This window comes from Arvicola amphibius, chromosome 7 (assembly GCF_903992535.2).
Source record: "Arvicola amphibius chromosome 7, mArvAmp1.2, whole genome shotgun sequence".
Classification (NCBI taxonomy): domain Eukaryota; kingdom Metazoa; phylum Chordata; class Mammalia; order Rodentia; family Cricetidae; genus Arvicola; species Arvicola amphibius.
In genome coordinates this window covers 76,937,023-76,963,535 of record NC_052053.1, presented here as the reverse complement: position 1 = coordinate 76,963,535, position 26,513 = coordinate 76,937,023, and the positions used below count along the sequence as shown (strand labels likewise).

Below are 26,513 nucleotides of genomic sequence, written 5' to 3'. Positions count from 1 at the left end.
TTTACTATATGATTCAAATATAGATACTCTAGAAAGAATATTTGAAGAAGTAAAGATAATTTTATCTTGTTGAGGATTACAAATTGCTCCTGAAAAATGCAAAATGAGAGTCTATTAATTATTTAACCTATAAAATTGGTTTATAAAAATTAGACCTCAAAATGTGCAAATAGCAAAGATCGATTGCAGACTCTTAATGACTTCCAAAGTTTGCTAGAAGACATTTCCTATCTATGACCCATTATTGAGATAGAACCTCACTCCTGCATTTTGAACTTGCCTTGATTTGTGACTTTCTTCATTTGTTTAAGCTATAAAGTTCTTGTGAAACTGCTTACTCTTGGCATAGTAAATTGGTTAACCTAAATCTGTGTTCTCAGATTGTTTATCATACACAATGGCTCTAGAAGAAAGTATCTCTTAGTCTCTTTAGTTTAGAGCTGTGGTTTTTGCATAAACACCGAGATTTGATTCAAAGCTCTCTGTGTATTGGCTGGGTTTACATCAACATTACACACAATCTATGGTCATCTGAGTGGAGGGCACCTCAGTTGAGAAAATGACTCCATAGTGGAGGCTGAAGACCAGCCTGTAATTTCTTAATTAGTTATGGAAGGGGAGGGCAATGCCCATGGTGACTGATGGGATCTTTTGGTTGGTGGTCCCTGGTTCTGTATGAAAGCAGGCTGAGCAAGCCCTGTTAGCCAATAGGAAGCACCCTCCATGGCCTCAACATCAGCTCCTGACTTCAGAATGCTGCCCTGTTTGGGTTCCTGCCTTAAGTTCTTGCAATGATTAAAAACTGCTGTGGAAGTGTAAGACAGAGAAATTCTCTCCTCCCCGACTTCCATTCTAGCCTTGGTATTTCTTTCATCACAGAAGTAGGAGATCTACCTAAGACATCCACTAACGGGTCACTCCTCTGTACATGGAAGCAGACTGATGGCCTGAAGGGTGAGAATGCAGGATGTGGCTCCCTCTGCTGGCCAAAGATCCAAGTTCAGAGGCAGCTTGCCTGTGAGTGGAGATGTATGTTTATCTGCTGGATCCTGACCCAAAGAAACTGTCCCAGTACCAAGTCCCCAAGGATGTATTACAGATGGGCACATGCACTTGGGAGGTGGGACAAGTCTGAGCAGGATAATTTTGATTCATAGAGGAGAACATAGATCATGGAGGAGAAGAGGACTCATTACCCATGTGTTTGTCAGCTAGCTATGGGCAACTGATAATCCAGCTGTGGGAAGTTGCAGATGTCACAGGCTTCCATCTAAACCCATCCATGGATCTGGGCACTGACTCCCACTAAGGTGGTTCACACTGACGGCACCATCGTCAGACCATGGTGTAGGAGAACACAGTCTCCCTTGTCCTGTTTCCCTTAAAACCTGTCCACAAGGAACTGCCGCCTAGACATGGGTCCCCCTAAGGAAGAAGGGGTCCCCGACACCCCCAGGCGCCCCAGTCTCAGCACCTGCACTCTAAGTCTGTGGTACACACCCAGCCTCAAACCCCGACTGTTTCTCAGCTACCTCAAGGAGGGAAGCTTTGGTTATGAGTTCCCTTTCCCAGCCTACGGATCACTTCTCATTCACAGTTCTGCATCTGCCAATGTTTTTTCTAACCTAGATTATGTAACCAGAAGGGAACTCACTGTTCTGACAGATGGATTGTGGAAGACTGTCAAGACTGGGGAATTGGGCAGAAATGGGGTGGAGGTGGGGTCTCTCTGCTGATGTTACAATTGATGACCTGCTCCACATTTAGGGAAATGGAAGACACCCTTCGACCCTGATTTCACATTTTAGACTGACTTCTTCTTGGACAATGAGAGGACTGTGGAGGTGCCCATGATGAAAGTTAAGTTTCTGACCACACCCTACTTCTGGGATGAGGAGCTGTCCTGCACTGTGGTGGAGCTGAAGTACAGAGGAAATGCCAGTGCCCTGTTCATCCTCCCTGACCTAGGCAGGATGCAGCAGGTGGAAGCCAGCCTGCAGCCAGAGACCCTGAGGAAGTGGAGGGACTCTCTGACGCCCAGGTGCGTGTCTGCAGGACCCGGACCTAGTCTGGCTCCCCATTCTATTGTTGTCCTGAAGCCGTGTCCCTGTACCTCAGAGTCTAATGAGCCCTCAGTGTAATGAGTGCAGAGTCAGCAGGGACAAGTGGAGCTGAGGTGAATGTTCCTCTGCTGGCTCTGTAGTGTGGGGACAGCGTTTCCTGTCATTTTTGTTGTTCATGAGATGACATCAACTAGAACAGGTGCTGAGGATTCCTCTGTGTCTACCAGGCTGTAATTACACGGAATCTTTCATGGGTGTTGGAAGGCAGAGGGGAGTGAGGGTGAGAGGAGGTCAGCTCTGAGAATCAGCTCCGCCCTGTGCAGACATCACATCCCCTCATCACTCATTCATTCGCCATCAGTACAAGGACGACATGAAGACCTACTGTGTGCTGTGTTCTGATTTAAATCCAGAGAGTATGTCAGAGACTAAAACACAAGATTTCTTACCCTGTGGACCCATCTTGTAATTGAAGGAGAGAGAGTGGGGAGGTGGAAGTGCAGCTGATCATTGTTTGACTTGTTAAAAGGTGAGACCCAGTGAGATTAAGTAGGGGAGGATCCAAGGCTAAGGAAAGTTAGAGTCAGATGAGGGATGCAATCTTAAATTGGAGAGTTATTAAATGAAGTCTGAGGGTCCACACGACAGGGCAAGGACTGCATTTTGTGATCTGGGAGAAAAGCATTTTTGGTAACGAAAAAGTTGATACAAATCCTCGTTGACCATCCAGCAGGATGGATAATTTAATGCAATAGGAAATCAAAATCATGTGATGAAATCATGGATGGAAAGAGGGCTTTGCTTTGGTAAGAGGGCCTTATGCAGAGAGCTGCCCAAGGTACAAAGTGGTTCGAGGGGAACACACTTCAGTGACTCTTGCATTTCTTTTACTTTGCAGAAAGAACCATGAGCTCTCCCTGCCCAAGTTCTCCGTCTCCACTGACTGCAGCCTGCAGGACATCCTTCCACAGCTGGGCATCAGGGAAGTTCTCCACACAGGCTGACCTGTCTGGGATCACAGGGTTTAGGGAACTGAGTGTCTCTCAGGTAAGATAAGACACACTGGGTGACTGTCATTGGTGCCTGAATGTGGATGGTGTGGCCATGCGTGTGAAAGATGACAAATGTGAGAGAAAGCCTGCATCTCTGAGATGCCCTCATCCTGAATTACAGCTTAGATACTCCCAGGAGATGCCATGCAGACAGTCCCTCCTATATGCCCTGAAGAAAATCTCACCCAGGAGCCCAGGGCAAGGAAGAGCCTTTGCTTGTTCATATTAACCTGTGCTGTAGTATGGATGCCACCCACAATCGACTGCAGGGTGAACTACTTCCAATCTCAACTTTTTCACCTCAGAGCTACCCAGAACTTCCTGATCAGCACACAGAATGATAGGAGTAAAAGAAATAACAAAAGATGTATAGAATTTATGATGAATTGCGTAAGGATAGGAGAGGAGGTGCCCTAGGACGACACACTACCTCCCCACATACACAGCCTGGCAATGCCTAGTGTTCCGTCCGGTGACCACTCAGAGCCCTAGCCTCATATCTGTACTAGCAGGCCATGGTACTCTGGAAAAGAGAAGCCATGCCATGTACACTGCAATTGTATGCCCCCAAAAAGCCTGGAGCAGGAAGGATACTGAAGTCTGCTCTGGTTGCTAACACCCTGGCTGATCCCTGTGAGTCTCCTGAGTAAGTGGAGTAAGGACTGGTGTTGCCTCCACCCATCCTCAGTGTGTAATGGGTTTGAGAGCAGCAGAGATTCTCAGAGATTGAGTAGACCCAGCATGTGCCTCATCTCACACCCTGAGCAGAGCTTGGTTGGTAACAGGGGTAGAGCTCATGATAGGAACAAGTACACGAGCAGCTGAGCCCAGCAGTCGATGCTTGCTCCAGGAATCTCCTCTCCTGCCCTAACTGGTCTCCAGTGAGTGATGTCTTTCTCCTACAGGTGGTCCACAAGGCTGTGCTGGGCGTGGCTGAGACAGGCACAGAAGCAGCAGCTGCCACAGGAATGTTGATGAAAGGATCGGCTCTAATTAGGAATCCTTTGAACGTGATTTTCAACAGGCCATTCCTCATGATTATCTCTGACACAGATACTCAGACTTCACTCTTTATGGCTAAAATCTCAAATCCCAAGGGAAACTAGAACTTCCCATTGGTGAGGGGTCCTCCTGGGAGCCGAGATTAAGTCTGTATTTGGGTCTCTATGTATATGTTGGCTCTCCCATGCTCTGATTGGCTGTGCTGTGCCTGGATTGGACAGGACAGCGACTTTATGACTCAACCATGCACAGGGTCCTGTGGACAGTCAGTGTCAGGTTCCTGTCCTCATGCAGCACTAGCTCATGTTCCTGAGTCTGATCTCTGTCTCTGTGGCTCCTCCCTGCTGCTGCTCCTGAATCTACCGCCACCCAGCGTGGAGCCTGGCAGGTAGTTACAGTCCCTATCTAGGCTGTGGTTCTGTCTGCCTTCAGCTTGCACAGGCTGGAAGGAAATATGCAAGCACGTAGGCATCCATGGGGACCTCAGCCCCAGGACTGAGCAGGGAAACTGCTGGCTGAGTCTATTTAGAGAATCTGGGAACACTTGGTGCCCAGTTCCTGCCTCACACTATCCCCTTCCAGGCGCTGCCACCCACTGTCCCGTCAGGGGCTCCTGGCCCTGCCCACATCTGGCACTGTGTTACAGCACCCATTCCCGCAGCTGCATGGACTCAGTTGGTCAGCTCAGCTCCTTTCCCCCTAGTGTACCTACTTAGGACAGAGGAGCCATTTTCAAAGTTCCCCACTGACCAACCTCACATCGCAGATGGACACCACCTCCTTCTTTACCCAAATGCAGCACTTGGAGCAAATGATCAATAAATATATATCTGCACAGAAAGTGATCAGGCAGTGTTCACTCAGCTCCTGTTGGCAGGGATGTGGCCTCCAGTGACAACAGGGTAGGAGAGGTTGTCACATTGTGTAACTCATGTGTAACTCATGTGATGAACCTCTGACATATATGATAACATCTGTCCCTTCTTTGGATGAGGAAACTAAAGCACAGAGAAGCTTAGTCACTTTCCCATAACATCACAGCTCGACATTATGACTGACAGGATGTTCTCCCGAGAGTCCTGACGGCACAGGAACAGTCTGCCCCAAGCTAATATTTGTAGCCCAAGGCAACACCATGGTGATGGGCAGGTGAAACATGAAACAAGGCTTTGGATGCTTCCCAGAGAGCACCCAAATGAGTCTAAGGATCATATAACCTCAGTGCTGAGTCAGAGGAGGATGAGAAGGTGGTCAGATGGCCAGAAAAATGCTTTGGGCAGGGCACATAGCAATGGAGGTATTCTAAGAATAATTGGGTGGTTAGGAAAAGAAAAACAATCACCAGATGGCAAAGAACCTGACCCTAGGAGAATCCTGAATTGACTCAGAATGACAGGGAGCTCTGGAGGGGTGAATCACTGTTCCTGTCCTGGGATCCTCAAACCGCTCTGGGCAAATGTGGGGACCTACACAAAGGGCAGCTACAGGAATTAGGAGGCCACATCTGGAGTGAAAGTGGGGCGATTTCAGCTCAAGGATGAGCTGGTTTTGTGCCTAGATAGGGGACAAGAAGAAGCCAAGGTTCATTTGAGTTAGTGTGTTGATTGTCCACTGAGACTCCATCAGTCCTGAAACACTGCTGGAGGCCTGCACACAGAGAGAAATTTGTAGGTACAATTTGAGACATGCTTGAGTCTCAAGGCTCCTGAGACACACACTGAGCAAGTGGACATGTGGTTGCAGACAATTAAAGCCTGAACTCTCACACAAGATTTCCCCCTTGAGCAATAAGGTACCACCCATGGGGGTCATCAAGCGAGAAGAAGAGGACCCATGTATTGGAAGCAGCTGTGTCCCCACAATTTCACTATGTTCAATCAAGTCCCTGAGGTCACCTCCTCATGTGCTTCAGGAGCACTGGCACGCCGCTGCTGCGTCCGTCCATCCGTCCTAGTTCAGACCAGGAATCTAAGGTGCCTGGTCCTAAAGACATCTCAGGCTGCCCTGAGCTGGGTCTGAACACTGTGTCATTATTAGGATTCAGTATAAGAACAAATGTTATAGGATAAATCTCTACCTAAAGGGAATTTATTGAAACGATTTAAAAACACTGCTCCAATTAGTTCAAAATACCTGTCTTCCAATGGAAGAGTCAGGAATCAAGTAGTTGTTTATTCCACAAGCCGAGAAGTCTCACCTGGTCTTCAGTAGGTGCTGGAATCTTGAAGAAGTGGCTCCGATGCCAGGGAAGGAGTGGACTTGCCAGTGAGAGCGAGAGCAAGCAGGCTAAGAAAGCAGGCATCCCTCCATGTCCTTTAGATAGGCCGCCTGCAGAAAGTGTGCCCCAGAATGAAGGTGAATCTTCCCATCTCAAAAGATTCAGATTAAAAGTATCTCTTGTTACTCTAAATAATTTAAATTTTTTTTCTCATAGTTGTACCCAGCGCAAGGGTTTCAGTTAATTCCAATTGGAGTAAAGGTAACTTTTTTTTTCTTTTTTTTTTTGGTTTTTTGAGACAGGGTTTCTCTGCAGCTTTTTTTTTAGAGCCTGTCCTGGAACTAGCTCTTGTAGACCAGGCTGGCCTCGAACTCACAGAGATCCGCCTGCCTCTGCCTCCCGAGTGCTGGGATTAAAGGCGTGCACCACCACCGCCCGGCTTGAGTAAAGGTAACTTTAATCCACAAACCCATCACAACTTCACCCCTTTTCAACTTAAAATGCTATCAAATGTCTCTAAATTATTCTTAATTTCTGCTTATGGTACTACTATAATCAGGTCTTAGCTATGTCTCAGAAAGTTTAACTGTTACATGGATATTGCAGATGCATTATATATTTAACAAGGTCATATTACAACAATTATTCATTCACACAGATCCACGACTAACATTATAATAGGTGACCATGTTTCTTGAGAAGCATTGTTTAAGTATCTAAAACTTGAATATTATATCCACTGATATTCTCTTAATTAATCTTACACTCTGTGATGGATAAATTGAAAAAAGAAAACACAAATATCTGTACAAACACATTCTTAACCAGAAAAGAACAGAAACCCTCATGTTAATAATAATCCTCATTTCTGCAAACACCTTTGCTGGCATTGGTAACTGTCATCCTCCTTTGCTCCCTTTGTATTCCCTGCACACTCAGCCAACACCTCACCAGGTCTCCCCTCTTTCCTGCAGATATGACCCAGGCCTTCATGCTCTTTGTCATTCTGTCTGATTGGTTTCTTGAATTTTCCTACCTTTAATCTCAAGATGTAGTAACACAAAGAGATGTCCTAAAGGATCACATGACTTCCAGACATAATCTTTCTCCCCTCCACTGTGGACAAGCAATAGAATTCTGCTTGGTAATCAGGAACAATTGCTCCACCCAACGCAGTCATTCCATTATGAAACTGTTAGATAAAAGACATCAGAAATCCAAACTGCCAGGCAAGTCTGAGCTTTCAATTCAGAGGAATGTTGTACTTCTTGGCAGGAGTAACCCAATCTCTAGAACTAGTTTCTAGGCCAACAGGAAGTAAGATAAAGGAAAATAATCAGATATCTTCATAGTATGTCACTAGGGATGAGAATGAATAGAAACATAACCCTTTTCACCTCTTAACTACTGGACTTATGGATCCTGGCTACAGGGGAAACCATGCTATGAATTAGACAATGGTTCAAAGCATATACCACCTTCTGGAAAACCCTGCCCCAGCCCTCCAGCATGCTGCCAAACAATTGGCAAAGCAACTGTGTCTTCAAAAAGGCGTTCCATCTTTCTATCAGGATAGCTGCTTCAGAATGGTAGGGAGCATGGTAAAGCTAATGAATTTCTTGATCGGGGCACCCTGCTGCAATTCTCTGCGTGTAAAGTGAGTTCCTAGGTCAGAAGCAATATTGTGTGAAATAACATGACCGTGGTACGTTAGGTAAGTTAGGCAAGTCTATGGATGATGGTTTTCACAGAAGTAATGCATTCAGGAAAGGCAAATACATAACCAGAATAATTATCTACTCCAATAAGGAAAAGGCATTGTTCTTCTCACAGAGAAAGAGACCCAATATATCCAACCCGCTTCTAGATTGTTGTCTAGATTTCCAGGAGAATTAAGGTCCTACCTTGAGCTCAGCGTTGGTCTCTGCTGCTGCAGATCTGATACTCAGCCGTAGACATTACTTGTGTATATAGTAATAACTGGATTGAGAAACATCCATTTATTAGAAGTACAGATAGCAGAATGATTGCTATTGTTACTTCATATGAGATTGTTTGAGCTATGCTCGTAGTACTCTAAATATAGAGTATTTGGAGTTGGATGCTCACCTCAGTCATAAAATGGAGTAAACTGATTTGCTTGATGTGGCTAAAATAAATAGAACTCCTAAGTTTAAGTTGACTGGGGGTGAGGTATAGACAGTAAAATTCATAGGCTTACGGCTAGTAAGAGGGATGAAGCAGGTGCAATAAGGAATAGAATTGTGGCAGTGGCTAGGGGTTTTTTAATGAACAGTTTTATTGATTCTGCAAATGGTTGAAAAGTTCCGTAAGGTCCTACAATGTTTGCTCCTTTCCATAATTGTATATAGGCTAAGATTTTCCATTCTACTAAAGTAAGGAATGACATGGCAATTAGTACTAGAATTGGAGGGTTAGGATGTTAATGAAACACACTATTAGGGAGAGGATTTGAATCTCTGGAATCAAGGTTTTAAGTCTTATGTAATTTCCTGACTCTGCCACTCTAATTATACCCTTGTCTAGGGTGATGGTTATACAAACTTACTAAATTGAGATAACTTTATATATTAGTTTGGGGGCGCTATTGTTAATGAAGCCCCATTTCTCCTGCACTTTTGTACTGGGAGAAATAGTTAATAGTTAGAAAGCCACCTGGATTACTCCGGTCTGAACTCAGATCACGTAGGACTTTTACCATTAATAGCTGTTACACCATTGGGATGTCCTGATCCAACACTGAGGTTGTAAACCCTAATCATCCATATGGACTCTTGAATAGGATTGTGCTGTTATCCGTGGGTAACTTAGTCTGTTGATCAAAGTTTTTGGGTCAATAAGATTTTTGGTCACTTTGACTAGTGGGTCTAATTTAAAAATCATTCGGAGGTTGATTTGTTCTCCGAGGTCACCACAACAGTAGGGAGATTTGTTGGAAAGTTAAGATAGTAAACTAAGTTCCACAGGGTCTTCTTGTCTCATTATATCATTTCCTCCTCTTCACGAGAAGAACAATCTCAGAGATTGGGAGTGAGAGACAGTTGAATCCTCGTTTAGCCATTCATTCCAGTCCCCAATCAAGGAACAAGTGAGTATGATTCCTTTGCACGGTCAGCATCCAAGTCCACCTCAACACATATCAGGTCTCCTTAATTCAAGCTTAACCTCTGATTGAAGGCAATACTCAGGTCTTAGCTGTGTATTACCTGGCTTAACTATCCCATGTACAACTGCAAATACAGTATTTTTAATATGTCATAATCATACCTACCATGATATAACTATCCTTGATCTGACTAGAAATGCATTCTTAATTCCCTTGAGAGTCATTCTTTTCATATGCTTAACTAAATATTATACCCACTGGTATTCTTTGAGTTGATATTACATTAAATGATAGAGAAATGGATGAAAGCAAGCACAAGTATCTGTACAAATACATATTTAACCGAAAGATAACAGAAACACTCGAGTCAATCATAATTCTCATTCCGGAACTGGTCACACAGCCTTCACAATGCTCCTCTGTTGCCAATCTGTATTTCTTGCACACTCAGCGAGCCCCTCACCCGGCCTTTGTTCTGTCCTGGAGAAGTGACCCATGCCTACATTCCCTTTGTGATCCTACCTGGATTAGCTTGCTGTAGTTTCCCATGACTCTAATCTCAGGACATGCTAACACAAAGAGACTCCCTAAAGGATCACAGGACTCTAGACACAGTCTTTCTCCCCTCCACTGTGGAGAAGCAATCCAATTCTGCTTGGTTATCTGGACCAATAACTCCACCTATGATGGGGGACTTCAGCCAATTGTGTGCTGTATATTGTTGCCCCCAGGGCACACATAGCCTATAAAAACATCCAGGTGTGCTTGGCTCCTCCTCTTTGGTTCCCTGTGCTCCTGGTGTTCGCGGGATCTTTGGTCATGTAAGTTTTCACTCAATTATTAAAATCTTTTGAATAGAGCTGTTCTGGTTATTTATTAATCAACCTCGCCCCCTACACACCTAACACAGTTCCTCCATTTTTAGACTGTTAAGTAAAAGGCATCTGAACCACAAAGTGACCAGATAGAAGTCAGAATTTTCAGTTCAGTGGAATGTTCGTTGTGCCTCCTGGCAGGAATGATTCTTCCCCTACATCCACAACTTCTAGGTCAGCAGAATGTAGGTCATGGGAATAGGATTCAAAAATCTTCATGTAGATCACAAGGGCGATAGTGAGTGGAACCCTGCCTTTCCAGTATTCGCTCCTGGACCTGTGGGTCCTGGCTGTGGGGGACACCATACTACATATTGGACAATTATTTGAAACATTTATCACCCTCAAGAGAATGCTACTCCAGCCCTCTGTACTGTTGCCACATAATTGGCTCTGTAACTGCGTCTTCTAAAGGGCATTCTGTCTCTCTATCAGACCAACTACATCAGGACAGTGGGGAACATGGTAAGATCGGTGGATTCATATTTCTCTGGCTCTGAAATGAGTTCCTTGATCAGAATCAATATTATGTGGAATAACATTATAGTTGTTAAGACCTTCTGTAAGTCTACGGATAATTGGTTTTGGCAGAAGCAGTCTACACAGAAAAGGCAAACCCATAACCAGAATAAGTAGCTACTCCAGTGTCTTAGATTGGGATTCTATTTCTATGAGTAGATACAATGACCACAGAAACTCTTATGATGGAGAATATTTAACTGGACTTGGCTTGCAGTTCAGAGTCTATTATCAGGATGGCAGGGAAGTAGGGCAGCATTCAGGCAGAATGCTGGAAAGAAGCTGAGATTTCTACATCTTGATCTGAAGGCAGCAGGAAGTGAATGGAGATAGACTTCCTCCAACAATGCCACAACAACTGTAATAAGGCCACCCCTCTTAATAGTGTCACCCCTGTGAGCCAAGCATTCAAACACAGGAGTCTATTGGGGACAACCACCACATCCAGTAAGGACAAACTATTCTCCTATTCAAGAAGGAAGTGGTCAAATGTGGTTAACTTGCCAACAGCTCACTGGCTAGTTACCTAAGAAAATAGTGAGCTATCTGGGGCTCAATGTTGGTCTATGTTTTGCAGGCAGATCTGGCATTCAGTGGCAGATGTAGCCAAGTAAGCCTTGCTGACTGATGGTCCATGTTTTCAAACCTATGCATAACCCTCATCCCAATCACCAAGACTACTTTGTTCTTGGGCCCTGTACAGCCTGGTCTTATGCCAACAGACAACCAAATTAAAGAAGGAGACCTTAATCTAGAAGATGATTGCATAAGATGTGGCTTTAAGGAATTTTCTTAATTAGATTTTGATGAAGGAGGGCCCACCCCACTGTTGGTGGTTGCTTCCCTGGGATGGTGGTTCTGTCAGAAAACAAACTGAGCAAGGCAGGGGAAGCCAGTAAGCAGCACCCCTCCAGGACCTCTGATTCCGCTCCTGCCTTCGGGTTCTTTCCATTTTGAGATCTTCTCCTAACTTCAGTGATGAACCGCAATCTGGAGGTTAGAGGCCAATAAACCCTCTCCTCCTCCACTTGCTTCTTGACTTAGTGGTTTCATCACAAACATGGAAAATCCTAAGCAACACGGGATGGAACCAGTGTACCGGGGTATTCCTGGGACAGACCTGACTTGTTTTGGAAAAGATTATAGAAGGACATTGGATCTTGGGCTAGAAAAAGAACTGGGTGTTGGGAACTCGGTGTGATGTTCTGTGGGCACATAGCAGATAAAAATGTTGAGAGCAGTCCAGCGGATTGAGACCTTGTTGTGAAGTTTGAGAATGAAGTTTAAAGACTCAACAGGCACCCGTGGAGGAGATAAATGACAGAAAAGTAAACAGAATTAGTATGACAGCCGGGTAGGGAGCTTTGAACTGATTGAGTCTGTGTAGACTGAGGGGAACTGGATGCCCTTGCCTAAGGTAGCTGACATTTAGGGGAAGGTTTGCATGGCTCCTGGTAAACAGAAATGCACCACAGATGACCTTTCTCGTACATGGATATCCTGCATTAGGCCTCTTTTTTACTCAACCAAAATCCATCTTGTTAGGAGCAGCACCTCCATTTTTTGGAAAGCACCTTTGGATCAAATTCCTGCCTACAGAGTCCCTAACCCACTGTTGACAACAAAAAAAAAACAGCTCTGAAACTAAAGAGACTAGGAGATACTTTCTTCTAGAGCCATTGTGTGTGATAAGCAATCTGAGAACACAGATTTAGGTTACCCAGTTTCCTGTTCCAACACAGAAGCAGTTTCACAAGAACTTCGTAGCTAATCCAAACAAAGAAAGTCACAAATCAAGGCAAGTTGAAAATGCAGGAGTGAGAACCTCAGAGAGACAGGTGCATCAAGATGAGGAAGCTTCTCAGCGGGCTGAAGATGCTGTCTGCTGCCATTCTTAGTGTTTGTAAGATGTCTTTAAGTTAATACAGTCTATTGTCATGGGACTGAGTTCTGACACACAGGGAGGCAAACACGGCTGTTCCAGAGAGGCAGCACTTAGCCCACGAGAAGGCAATGAACCTCTGGTCCTGCAATATTCCCATCTCTTTCCAGTATTGAAATTCAAATCAGTCACCCAGGTTCTGCAGACACAGAATCCTTTTAGGGGTTTCCCTTCAGTGCCACAAGGAAACTTCCCTTCATAGTCTAATGACAAAGAGGACACAGCGAGTCTCTGCTGAGAAAATGTCTATTGCTTCCAGACAGGAAGGTTTACACAGATGCAGATTTGGTTCGGCAGCATTGAGGCCGGTGTTTATTAATGTGTGAGTTCCCCTAAAGAAATCAGGGAGCGTAGACACAGAGTTGTTGTGTTCTTTTCAAAGTGACTTAGAAATACAGAATAAATGTTAGCTGGATCCCAGCACTCGGGAGGCAGAGACAGGCGGATCTCTGAGTTCGAGGCCAGCCTGGTCTACAAGAGCTAGTTCCAGGACAGGCTCTAGAAACTACAGGGAAAACCTGTCTCAAAAACCAAAACAAAAACAAAAAAAAACAAAAAACAAATAAATGTTAGCTGGAGCCCTACCTGGTGAGGAGTGGGGCAGGGATTTGCACACTCTCATTGTTCCTGAATGCCCTGGACATTCGGTAAGCTTGTTTACAACACTTTTGGGCAATTTCCTGTCAGGTGGTTCTGCTAGCAGAAGTCTGAAATGCACTTTACCAGAAATCATTCTATCTGCCCATTTCTGGGCACACAACACAGCTTGTACGTGCCAGCATTTCCCAAGAAGAGGGAGGAGTCCATGGTGGGAATAAATAGGCATCAGTGTGCAGTGGACAGAACTAAGCAGTAGGAAGGCAGCAACGACCAACATCAGAACTCAGTTGTCCCAGAAGCTGGCAGTGGGCATCAGCTCTCAGGTAATGCCAAGGATTCCTACCTGGGAACAGAGGAAGCACCTTCCCAGGACTGTGTGGTTCTGGTGATGACCTGGAGTCTTGGTTTGGAGGAGGGGTGATTTTGTTACTGGGTCACTGAAGTGGAATCAGGGGCCATTTCTGGGATGCACATAAATCGTCTCCCCAGTCTGGGTCTTCATGTTTATGGAAGGTGCACGCAAAATGAACACTGCTCCTGTAGACAGAATGGCACCTGCTCCTTTCTGCACTCCACAGGGAGGAAGTACTGAGACCTTGTCTATCTTGCTTGGGGCTGAAGGAGCTAAGGAGGGACAGGAAAGTCCCTCTGGAGGAGGTGCCTTCCCCACCTTGCTTACAGTTGACAGGAGATGCCTGGGCGTCAGGAACCCACTTCCCTTGTAGGTTCCATGGCCGAGCAGAGGGTCTTCAGCCTCAACTAAGGAAGGGAGAAAGCAGTAGCTCAGCCACTGAGCCAGGCCTCCTGCTGCACACATGGAGCCGCCCCTTTCTCTGAAAACAATTCTGACACAAATAGTGTGCAGAGCTTCTCCAAAGAAATTGCTTGCATCAGTCGGAAGTAAACAAGGAGTAAAGGCAACCAACTAACTGAGGTCCCTGGCTCCTCGGCAGGAGAGCAACAGCCCTGGGGACAAGCAGCTCAGCTCCAGCCTTCCCTCCTCTGCCCCTCCAATGTCCTCTGTGTTCTTCTGGTCTTCTCTCCCCTCCACCTTCCATTTGGCTCCTCCTCCCTTTCTGGCCCTCCTTCCTCCTATCTTGCTGCCCCTCTTTCTTCCACTCTCTCACTCCTTGATTCCTCCAGCCCTCCTCTGTCTCCTCCCTCCCCTTCTTCCTCTTCCTTCTATGTCTTTACCGTCACCTTTCACCTTTGGACACCTGCGCAAAGGGACAGAGGGTAAAGGTGGGTGCCTGTGTTTACTGTGATCACAAGTCTTCTACTGTAATCCTTTAGGATGCCCGTGGCCCCACTCCAGGGGTAAAGGGAAGGGTAGCCCTCTAGACATTCCCTCCAACTAACACCTGATATCCCCATAATAAGTCAAACAATTGCCAATGGAACTTGGTCACTCACCAGGCTGCCCAAAGAGGCCCACCCATTTGCTTGCTACCACACAACCATGCCAAGAGCCAAAACCAAATCTGGTCCAGGTGTCATCCTTCTTCCCACCAGAAGGCCTTCCAAGCCTGAGGTGCAAACCACCCTGTTTTCCCTGGCAGCAATAAAAGAACCTTCTCTGTTTGTCCTTCTTCCTCCTGTTCCAGAAGTGCCACAGCTGTGGCACCACACCAGATGTCTGCAGAGCTGTCTATCAATTATTCCTCCCCAGGCCCAGCTTCATGCACGAGATTCAGTCAAGGAACTTGGGTGTTCCCAGACTCACCAAGAGGATCTGTTAGTTCCTCTGCCAACTGCTGCTGAAAGGGCCCTAAGTGTGGTGTGGGAGAGTGCATAAAACGAGGGTTCCCGTTTAATGCATCTTTCTGCAGAGAGAGAATGAGAGAAGGCATTCTGATTCAGACAGGGCTCAGCCCACCCCACACCCCTGCTGCACTTCTGGCTTGCTCTGTGAGCGGGGATGTCCACGCCCCACTCTGGATCTTGGTTCTCTGTGGGGAGATTGGTTCCTGCAGCAGCACTTTTTCTAGTGCTGATGACAGGGAGCACATGACTTGGTGCTGCCATGTGTGGGGCCAGAGCACCTCCCATGCACCTTCAAGGAGGCAGCAGGGGCAGCAGAGCAGGGACACAATGCAGCCCCGTCGGAGGACACAGAGATTCTCAGGGCACCAGACTCAAAGGAGCTTTGCTTTTCAGCCTGGAGAACAGAGAAGATGGTCCTCCGTGTAATGCTGGGGCTCTTGATGGTGGTGATCTGCCCTGCTGTCATCTCCCAACAAGAAGGCACACCAGGAAGTAATTCTGAACTTCAGGAAAACCAAATCAATGGGACAGGAGTGGACAGTCTAACACTGGCCTCCATCAACACTGACTTCGCCTTCAGCCTCTACAAGGAGCTGGCTTTGAAGAAACCAAATAAAAACATCGTCTTCTCCCCACTCAGCATCTCAGCTGCCTTGGCCGTCCTGTCCCTGGGAGCAAACAACAACACTCTGCAAGAGATTCTAGAAGGTCTCAAGTTCAATCTCACAGAGACCCCTGAGGAAAACATCCACCGGGGATTTGGACAGCTCCTCCTCATGCTCAGCCAGCCAAATGAGGAGCTGCAGATCAGCATAGGCAGCACCATGTTTGTTGAAAAGCGCCTGCAGATCCTGGCAGAGTTCAAGGAGAAGACAAGGACACTGTACCAGGCCGAGGCCTCCATGACTGACTTCCTGAAGCCTCATGAGGCCAAAATGCTCATCAATGACTATGTGAGGAAACAGACCCAGGGGAAGATCAAGGAACTGATCTCAGGGCTAGATAAGGATACAGTAATGGTGCTGGTGAACTACATCTACTTTAAAGGTGAGGATGGGCACAGGGTGGGGAGTGGAGGGTAAAGATATTAACGGGGAACCTTGGATTGTTATGCTGATCCCTGGAAAGGAGGGGCTCACACCTTGGAGGCAGGGGTGACTCACATCTCTCTACCCACAGCCCCTACTTCTCCCCTAGGATTTATGGATATAGTTGTGTTTCCTGGCACACGCTCATCAGAAGCCCTCAGGTCTCAGTGTAAGAGTGCTGAGTTTGGCTGAGACTTAAACTTACTCAATAGCAGAATGCATAGCTCCCGAGTCCAGTCCTTCCTGAGTGTGCAGAAGCTGTGATTTCTCCGTGCAGAGACAGGTCCCTCATTCTGCCCACTCCAGCATCTCTAACATGGTCCTGTAGAATGTGTCCATCCCTGCTGGAGAGCCTGTTCCTAAGAGGGTCCAGGTGTGCTGGGGTCTCTGTGACCTAAGGAGGGTGCCTGCCCACACTTAAGAGGGAAAGTAGCATGGCCATAAGCCCTGAAGAGGCCCGTGGGCAATTCCTATGTAGGACCATTTTGGGAATGAGCTGGACCTGGGATAGGAAAGCAGGAATGCAGGAGACTAACGACAGGTCAGTGTCAGCCAGGCCATGTTTAGTGCATGGCGGCTTCGGGGAATTTTGCTTCTGTAAACTAACTAGCCCAACAGCCTGAAGGTCAGAATCCCCAAGACACATGGCAGGGCCAGCAAGTCTGAAGAGATTGGGTGCAAGGGAGCTGGGAGACACAGCTGGAGATGGAATGGCTAAGGATAGTGAGGGGACATCCAGAGCCTACACCCACAACACCCTGCCCGATAGAGACCAGGGCCCAAGGTGACAGCCCAGAACTGGTGTTTGACAGAAGTTGTAATGTAATCAGACTGGGGTTGATCAGGGGTTAGATTACAGATAGTCCAGGACAGGCTGTGAGACTGTGGGCAGAAAATCAAGGTGGCCATGGGCAGAAACAGGGACAAGGAGGACAGAGGACATGAGGACAAGTTGGCTGCCCAGCTGCTGTGAGCTGGGAATGGTGGAAGCAGAATGACAGCCTGAAGGATGGCTGGGTGGTCTCTCTAAGCCCAGGACCAAGAACCAAGACTGCTTGTCTGTGAGGTGGGGATGCTTGTTCAGGCTTCTAGATCCCAGCCCAAGAGATTGTTTCAGTACCAAGTCCTGTGGGCTGTGTTAGTAATGGGGACATAAACTAGGAATCTAGGATAAGTCGGGACGGGATATCTGCGGAGGTGGCCATAGCCCCTGTGTGAGCCGAGGACATATTACTCACATTAACCTACTATCTGTGAACTCAGGGATTGCTCATGGGGTGGGAGAATTCAGTCTCTTTTGTCCTGTTTCCTCTAAAACCTTCCCCAGAAGCCAATGCCTTTTAGACATGGTTCCTCCTGAGGAAGAAGGGGTCCTCGACTGTCCCCACAATGCAATGTCACCACTTCCCTCTCATGGCTCTGTTAGACTCCCCATGCCCAGAACCCTAACAGCTGCTCAGGAACTCAAGTAACCAGGGTTTGGTTTGGAATTTCCCCTTTTCCAAACCAAGCTTGGATTCTCTTCTCACCTCTAGGAGCTTGCCCACTTCCAATCCAGCATTTACCACCCCTGAAGGACACTTTGTGTTGTGGAAGATTGATTGATTGCTGACACGCGTAGAAGCTGAGCAGAAATTGGATACATTGAATCTCTCAGGTGATATTATTATTTATTAATCCCTTTCATCTTTAGGAAAATGGAAGACGCCCTTTGACCCTGATGATACTTCCGATTCCAAATTCTACTTGAACAACAAGAAGTCTGTGGAGGTGCCCATGATGAAACTTGAGGACCTGACCACACCCTACTTCCGGGATGAGGAGCTGTCCTGCACTGTGGTGGAGCTGAAGTACAGAGGCAATGCCAGCGCCCTGTTCATCCTCCCTGATGAGGGCAAAATGCAACAGGTGGAAGCCAGCCTGCAGCCAGAGACCCTGAGGAAGTGGAGGGACTCTCTGAGTTCCAGGTGCGTGTCTGCAGGACCCAGAGCTGCTCTGGCTCCATATGCTGCTGTCGGCCCGAGGCCCAGTGTCCCTGTGCCTCACAGTCTCACTGGTACCCAGTGTAATGTGTAGAGAATCAGCAGGAACAGTTGAAGCAGGGGTGAATATTTCTTCTCTGACTCAGTAGTTTGGGGCCTGATTTTTCTGTTTCTTTTTGTTGTTGTTGTTGTTCACAAGATGATATCAGCTAGAGCAGGAACTGAGGACTCCTCTGTGTAATCACAGGCTGTAATCACAGGGAATCTTGAATGGGCTATTGAAGGCAGAGGGGATGAGGTTTAGGAAAGATCAGCTCTGAGAATCAACTCTCCCCTGTGTATCTATCTCATCCCTCATCTCTAATTCCTCACCAGTAGTGTACTGAATGACTTGCAGGCCTACTATGAAACATGTTCTGATTTAGAGTCATAGAGTATATCAAAGACTAAAGCATGAAGTCTCTTAACCTTGTGGGCTCATCTCGTAATTGCGGATCAGAGAGTACGGAGACATAAATGCAACCAATCATTATTTGATTTGTTCAAAGGTGAGAAGGGGTGAGATTAAGAAGGGGAGGGTCCAAGATTAAGGAAAGCTGGAGTCAGATAGGGTGGAGAATTTGAAATAGATGGGTGATTAAATGAAGTCTGAGGGTTCACAGAACAGGAGAAGGATTGCATTTTATGGGTCTTAGAGGAAAGCATTCTCAGGAGAGGAAGCTGTTACCAAGCCATACTCCCTGCCCCTGCAAACACTCTTAGACACTGATGGATAATTAACACATTGCAAAGAGCAATTCAAGTGGTCTAGCATGCATGGAAAGAAGGCTGCCCCCCAGAGGGCTGCCTCTGGTTCCCTAGATACAAAGTATGTTGATAGGGCAGTGGAGTCCAGTGACTCTTACAATATTTCTTTCCATTCTCAGGATGATTGACGAGTTCTACATGCCCAAGTTCTCCATCTCCACGGACTACAGCTTGGAGAAAATCCTTCCACAGCTGGGCATCAGGGAAGTCTTCTCCACACAGGCTGACCTGTCTGGGGTCACAGGGGCTAAGGACCTGAGAGTCTCTCAGGTAAGACAAGACACACTGGGTGGTTCCCCTTGGTGCCTGAATGTGAATGATGAAGGCCAAGTGTGTAGAAGACAGCAAATGTGTGAGAAAGCCTGCATTTCTGAGATTCCCTTCATCCTGGGAGAGGCAGATTACAGCCTAGATACATACACTCCTGCTGGATACCACGAAGCCAGTTCCTCCTCTATCCCTGGAACATAACATCACCCAGGAGCCTTGTTGGGAAGGAGCCTGTGCTTGGTTGTCAACCATCACTGGTACCAACCAGTGCTGTGGTGCAGATGCCACCCGCAATCCACTGCTTGGCAAAAGCACTTCCAGCCTCAGCTTCTTCACTGCACAGCTGGCCCTAAACTGCCTGATTAGCACAGAGACCAGTAACAGTGAAGGAAATAACAAGGGGTGAAGGGCAGTTGTGGTGAAAATCCTAAGAATAGGGGAGGAGACACCTTAAGACCTCACGCTACCTCCCCAGATGCACAGCCTGGCAATGCCTAGTGTTCTCTCCAGTGCCCACTCAGAGCCCTGGGCTCTGATCTGTAGCAGCAGACCATGGCAGTCTTGGAAAGAGAAGCCATGCCCTGTGCATTGCTATTGTATGAATCAAGGAGGCTGGAGCAGGAGGGATGCTGAAACCTGCACTGGCTGCCAGCACCCTGGCTATTCCCTGTGTGTCCTCTCAGAAGCTGACTGTGGAGTAAGGTGGGAGTTACCTATACCCATCCTCAAATTTGTGGTGGGTTTAGGACAACACAGATTCTCACAGATTAAGCAGACCCAGGGCATGCCTCATCTCACACCCTGAGCAGAGACCTGGAAACCCAAGGGGTAGAGCTCATGGCTCTACCAGTGTCTGAGGTCAGCAGTCGATGCTTGCTCCAGGAATCTCCTCTGCTGCCCTCCCTGGTCTCCAGTGAGTGATGTCTTTCTCCTACAGGTGGTCCACAAGGCTGTGCTGGACGTGGCTGAGACAGGCACAGAAGCAGCAGCTGCCACAGGAGCGAAAATCATATTACTGTCTGGAAGATTCAACCCATTTATTTTGAGTTTAGACAGGCCATTCCTGATGATTATCCTTGACACAAATACTCAAGTTGCCCTCTTTTTGGCCAAGATCATGAATCCCAAGTGAGACTAGAACTTCCCAAATGGTGATGCCTCCTCCTGGGAGCCAGGGTTAAACCTGTATGTGGGTCTCTATGTGCATTTTGGCCTCCATGCTCTGATTAACTGAGGCATGCCTGGATTGGACAGTGGCAGTCACTAACTATAAGACTGTATGCACAGGGTCCTACGGACTGACAATGTCAGGTTCCCATCCTCTTGGCAGCACTAGCTCATGTTCCTGAGTCTGAACTCTGTCTTTGCGACCCCTCCTTGCTGCCTCTCCTCTATGTGCCTCTGCCCAAACCTTGGGACCTGGTAGGTAGACTCAGTTCCTTTCTAGGCTCTGGTTATGTCAGCCTTTATGTTCCTCAGCCTTCATGAGACTATGCGCACTTAGAGGTCAAGCATGTTGACCTCAGGTTCTGAACTGAGAAGAGAACCTGCTGCCCTGGGTCTATTTCCAGAATCTGGGACCACTTGGTACCAAGCCCAACCTCACATTTATCCTCTTCCAGGCTGGGCCAGCCACTGTCCCATCAGGGGCTCCTGGCCCTGCCCACATCTGGCACTGTGTTACAGCACCTAATCCCGCAGCTGCATGGGGTCAGTTGGTCAACTCAGCTCCTTACCCCTAGTGTACGTACTTAGGGCAGAGGAGCCGTTTCTAGGTTCCCCACTGACCAACCTCACATCGCAGATGGACACCACCTCCTTCTTTACCCAAAATGCAGCACTTGAAGCAGATGATCAATAAATATATATCTGCGCAGAAAGTGATCAGGAAGTGTTCACTCAGCTCCTGTTGGCAGGGGTGTGGCCTCCAGTGACAACAGGGTAGGAGAGGTTGTCACATTGTGTGACTCGTGTGATGAACCTCTGGCCTATATGCTTATTGCACTTCAAAGGGCTTGTGGTGAAGGCCTAGGAGCAAGACCAAATGCCCCCTTGTTAAAACCATATTTGTACAAACCTAAAAGTTATATGAACACCCTTTCACCTATCAGCAGACTCATTCAATACATATGCGTTCATATATTCTTATATGTCTATGTACAGAGAGAGAAGCTTCTCTTTATCTTTCCCCCTCTGGAATGTTTTGAAGTAAATTCTACAATTCTTTTTTTCTTAGAATATTTCCTTTCCCCTACCATATAGACTCATGTGACATAACAGCAGACATTTTGAAGTAGCACGTGGTGGCATTTAGCTCCGTGAGTTCCCAGTGCAGCTGTTGGCTATGAAGGGAGCTGGAGCAGGTTAGGTTTCCAAGCAATGGCCTTTCCTCAAATAATAGAAAACCCTAAAAGTGTTTGTCAGTGAGAGCAAAGCCAAAAGTTATACCAACGGCAGCAATAAAATGTCATTAATTATGTAACAGTCTTCAGAAGATGGGCTTGCCTTTCTGGGGAGGGCACTGGAACTTGAACTCAGAGCCCCACACTTCCTCAGAAAACACCTTCACACTGAGTCACCTCAGCTCTCTTTTTACATATTTGCTTGGACACAAGGCCTCACTGGGTTGCCCTGATTGACCTTGAACTCATTATTAGAGACGTCCTCCTTGGTCACCAATGAAGGAGCAGATGAAATGATATTAAAACGCACTTCTAACTCTCCTCACTGTGAAGACGCAAAACCAGTGAGCTGGCAAGGAGGTGTTGTAGCTGAGAAAGCTCCCAACAGGATCATAGACAACATTCACTTAAGTGAATGTGGGGCCCGGTCTGCCCAGCCAGCTTGCTGATCATGACCCAGTGCACCACAACTCACACTCCTGTACACACACATACATACTCACACTCACACACTTTCACACACTCCCACACCCACACACACACTTTCATACACTCACACTCTAGCAACACTCACACACACTCACACACACACACACACTCTCTCTCTCTCTCTCTCTCTCTCTCTCACACACACACACACACACACACACACACACGGTAAGGGCTGCAGCCCTCATAGGGTACACCATAGGTAGTGAGAGGTGGGGGAGGTGGGGGCAGTGATGCAGACTCAACCTGCCTGCAGGCCTCCAGCATGCACCACATCCTCTGAAGCCCCGCCCCTTTCCTTCCTCTCCTCTCAGCAGATCCTTCTCTGCTGGAAACCCCCACCCTCTATGCCTCTGCTCTCTTCTCTCAGGATAGCTGCCTTTGCCTTCCCCTCACAGGGCGCTGAGCAGCCACCTCCAGCCCTGAAGCAGCTGTCAGGCAACTGGTCGGGAAGACACGGGCTACCATGCCTCCAGTCCTGCCTGCTGGTGACACACTGCAGGAGGGGCTCAGTGGGGAGCTGAGCAACCTTTCACTGCTCTTCACTGCATGAGGCAGGTTCAGCTCTGAGGTTGGGGGACCTTGGAGAATGCAATGACCACAACCAGAACCCTTACCAACAAGACTCAGTGAAGTAAGAGAATATAACTGCTGGGCAGGACACCAGACCTGAGATGGTCTGTCATCAGCCTGGCCTAGTAGGTACTACACCACCCCGGTCTCCATGGTGTCTGCCCCAGCCCCCAGACGCAAGGCCAGCAGCTGTGGCCCATAGCCTATCCTCTGCATACAATTCGAGTCCTGATGCACGGCAGCAGTGAAGGAATGCATGCATGAATGTGTGAAAGAATGCACGCATGCATGTATGATGAACGTATGACGTAAGGGGAGTGAAACCTTGGTCTTATCGGCAAGCCAGGACGTTCACCAAGGCAGATGGGCATGCACAGAAGGGAACATTCAGGTCCTCTTCATGGAGGAGGCTTTGCTGACGAGAGGCTTCCCAGCAGGCTTAGCTTCCTGGAACGTGGGGGTTCTCTTGACAGGCACTGAACTGGAGTTCAAGTTCCAGATTGTCCAAGGTCACACGGGGAAATGGCCTGTGGTGGCATGATGACAAAGCCTGCCAATAATTAACCCAAACCCAGAGTGAGCAGAGGAAGATCGTTTATCACAGTGGGAGACAGAGAAAGGTCAGGGATCTGTGATCTGAGGTGGGGGTCCGTATCTCTGGGATGAGGTCCCCAAAGTTGGGTGGCGTGAGCCATCTGGGAAATCTGCAATGCTCGACACCAAGCCCTGGGAAATAAGCAGTGTATGAGGCAGCAGAGTACCTCCCTGTGAACTTAACTTCTTGCTGGGAAAGCTGGACCAACATGAGACAGCATCCCAGAAGCATGTAGGAAAAACAAACAGGGGGAGAAGGCCAGTGCCAGAGTGGGGCAGCTCCAGATGAGCAGAGTGGACATGAGTCTCTGAGCTGTGCAAATGGCCACAAACCTGGGCTCTAAGCAGCTGACAGCAAATGCCAAAGTCCTGAGGCAGAGGAAGAGGTCTGACATTGCATCAGATAAAGACAGGAGTCACAGGAGGGTCCCCTGGAAGAGGAACTAGAGCCATCAGAGGAGACACCCTCCACCCGCTTTGATCCAGGACACGTCAGCGGGAGCCCCTTCTGGGTCGTGAAAAGAATTACAGAGGACTTAGCCACTCTCAACTCCAGGGACAGACATGGAGGAGGCATGAGCACCCTGGTGGCCCATAGAGTCAAATCTTGGGTGCACTCTGACCCCAGGGCACTCCCAGCAGACACTGTGTGTGTGTGTGTGTGTGTGTGTGTGTGTGTGTGTGTGTGTGTGTGTTTCCAGCAGATTGTTTCCTGCCTCACCAGGCTGGGGTCAAGTCCAGCTTCCACCCCCATCTCCTATTTAGTTTAATGACCCTAACCTGCTTTCCCAAGCCTCCATTTTCTCATCTGTGCAATCAAGATGGAAGAACATCTTCCCCAGCAGGATTAGGTGAGGTCTCCCAGGAAACATTGGTACAGGGCCTGGCCCAGAGCCAGTGCCCACAAAACCCGTGTATACTTGTCATTATTGTTGTCTCCAGGCCACTGTTGCTTTAAGACCAAGGAACATGGAGGTTGGAGGAAGCGCTGACCACTGCACTCACGGCTGTGCCTCACTGTCCGGCCCTGGCTGACCCAGGAGCTTCTGATGTCATGGACCTTTGCCCCGGCTGGCTCTGCCCTGCCACAAAGTCTCTGTGAGCAACATAGACTTTGCCTTCAGCCACTACAGGAAGCTGGCCCTTCCTGCTCCAGGAGAAAACATTCTCTTCTCTCTGGCCAGCATCTCCTTGGCCTTGGCCACGCTTTGGCTGGAGACCCCCCCCCCTCCGCACCCCTCACCTCCTCACCCCACGCAGCCAGTACAGCTCAGCCTCTGCATGGTGCTGATGCTGAGGGCCAGGCTGGGTACATGATCTGCTGATTCAGTTGCCAGAGAAGAACTCCCAGCTATTTTTTACTACTGACCAGCACAAGCTCAATGGCTTGGGCACCCAGACCACTCAGGACCTGGGGGAGGCCCGATCACCTGTTGCCATGCAGAAGCAGACCCAGGAGAGGTGCTGGGCCCAGAGTGAGACTCTCAGCCAGGATACTACAGCAGCTGTGGTGGGTCACGTGTTCTTCAGAGGTGAGAGGTCATCCCGACGTCAGCCTCCACCGTGCCCCAGTCTCACTCCCTGCAGCAAACGGAGGCTCCTGTGCTGAGTGACGGTAAGAAGGAACTCGGGAAATGTGGCGGCCGTGTCCCCATGCTCTGTTTGAAGGCCTCCAGTGGCACTGGCAGGTGACTCCTCACCTATGCTACTTGTTGAGTTCGCGTGCAGAGAACAAATTCCCCACCTTCAGCGTGTGCTGAAGGGGATCCTGTTTGAAAGACAAGTCTCACACCAATCCTGGGTGGTTCTACGTCAGGGGCTGGGAAAGTCCAGGACCCAGCTCCCTGCACTGGGAGATCGGCTCCGCTTCCTCAGGTGTTTCTGCCACTTTGAGTATAAACAGCCCCAGGACCCTGAGTTACAGAGTGCCAACTCCCTTCCTCCAGAAAACCTGGGAAGGGTGTGTGAAAATGGGAAGGGTCCTAAATAGAGGAGTAGAGGAGGACACCCACTGGACAGAAAGCAAAACTGATGTCCCTCCATGAAGCAGGCTTGCTGTTTCCACTCTCACCTGGCTTGAGATCATCAGCCAGCCTCGCAGGCCCCCTAGTGGCCATTTGGGAGAAGACAGTGGGCGGGTGTTGGTTTTTCTTGATTTGTTCCTTTAGGGTCCAGCCATACTTACAAGAGGAGCAGGCATGGGTCTCAGTCACTCAGCGCTGTCTTCAACCTTGTCATCCAAGAGAAGCGATGCACATCTCAGCAGAGAAGGCTGACAATGGTGTCCCCAACTCACAGATGAGAGAATTATATTTTATTGTCTTGCTGCTTTGAGACAGGGCCCTGAGATGCTGCAACCTAAGCTGCTGCCTCTGCCTTCTAAGAGATGGATTATAGGTGCGAGTCACCACGCCCAGAAAGATTTTTTCTTTTTAAAATAATAGACGTGTGTGTGTGTGTGTGTGTGTGTGTGTGTGTGTGTGTGTACACATGTACCTGTCATGGCACATGAGGAAGTCAGAGGACAACTTTTGAAGTCAGCTCTCACCACCCACCTTGTCATGCTGGGTCTCTTGTTTCTGCCCCTGCATGCAGTACTCCAGGCTTTCTGGCCCAGAGCTTCCAGCAGATCCTCCTGTCTCCACCCCCATCTTGTCCAGGAAGTGCCAGAATTAAAGAAGCACCAGGCATTTTGAGGTTTCAGGGATCGAACTCGGACTTTCAAGCTTGTGCAGCAAGTACTTTTTCCTACTGAGCCATTTTTCCGGCACTAGGATGCAGAATCTTAGACACCGAGAAAGGGAGTTTACTTGCTCTATCAAGCGTCACTTGAGTATGCACCTGTGGGTAATTATGGGACTCATGTTTAAGAAAGCTCACACCGGCAACTACATCCACAGTGAAACTCTTACATGCTGGCTCCGTGGGTATTTAATTTTTAGACAGTCTCACTACTCAGTCCTGCTAGTCCGGAAATCACTATACAAACCCAGCTGGCCTTTAACTCCCAGAGATTCCCTGCCTCTGCCTCCCGAGTACTGGGTCTAAAGGCATGTGCCGCTACACCTGGCAAATCTATCTCTTTGAGCCTAAAGAGGTAGAGAGTGTTATTTCTACCTGAAAGATGAGGGAACTGGGGCCTGGCA

At 48.0% G+C, this 26,513-nt stretch overlaps 1 protein-coding gene and 2 long non-coding RNA genes across 3 annotated transcripts; 2 read left to right on the top strand and 1 right to left on the bottom strand.

The window, feature by feature from the left end:
• Positions 1–13,564: 13,564 nt before the first annotated feature.
• LOC119819009 (serine protease inhibitor A3N-like) lies at positions 13,565–21,791 on the top strand. The gene is made up of 5 exons (XM_038336973.1): positions 13,565–13,721; positions 15,556–16,209; positions 17,944–18,217; positions 19,159–19,309; positions 20,247–21,791. The coding sequence occupies exons 2-5, from the start codon at positions 15,573–15,575 to the stop codon at positions 20,439–20,441; spliced, it is 1,257 nt and encodes a 418-aa protein (XP_038192901.1). The 5' UTR covers positions 13,565–13,721; positions 15,556–15,572; the 3' UTR covers positions 20,442–21,791.
• Positions 18,406–22,275, bottom strand: LOC119819013. The gene is made up of 2 exons (XR_005286208.2): positions 20,157–22,275; positions 18,406–18,507 (listed from the first exon to the last, which is right to left on the bottom strand). It is a non-coding gene; the product is annotated as an uncharacterized LOC119819013 (long non-coding RNA).
• Positions 22,276–24,643: 2,368 nt separating this feature from the next.
• LOC119819444 lies at positions 24,644–26,278 on the top strand. The gene is made up of 2 exons (XR_005286267.1): positions 24,644–24,982; positions 25,536–26,278. It is a non-coding gene; the product is annotated as an uncharacterized LOC119819444 (long non-coding RNA).
• The last annotated feature ends 235 nt before the right edge of the window (positions 26,279–26,513 follow it).

Coding starts and splice junctions, on each gene's coding strand:
- LOC119819009 (XM_038336973.1), top strand. CDS start 15,573: ATGGTCCTCCGTGTAATGCTGGGGCTCTTGATGGTGGTGATCTGCCCT. Junction 16,210..17,943: donor GAACTACATCTACTTTAAAG/GTGAGGATGGGC, acceptor TTTCATCTTTAG/GAAAATGGAAGACGCCCTTT. Junction 19,310..20,246: donor AGGACCTGAGAGTCTCTCAG/GTAAGACAAGAC, acceptor TTTCTCCTACAG/GTGGTCCACAAGGCTGTGCT.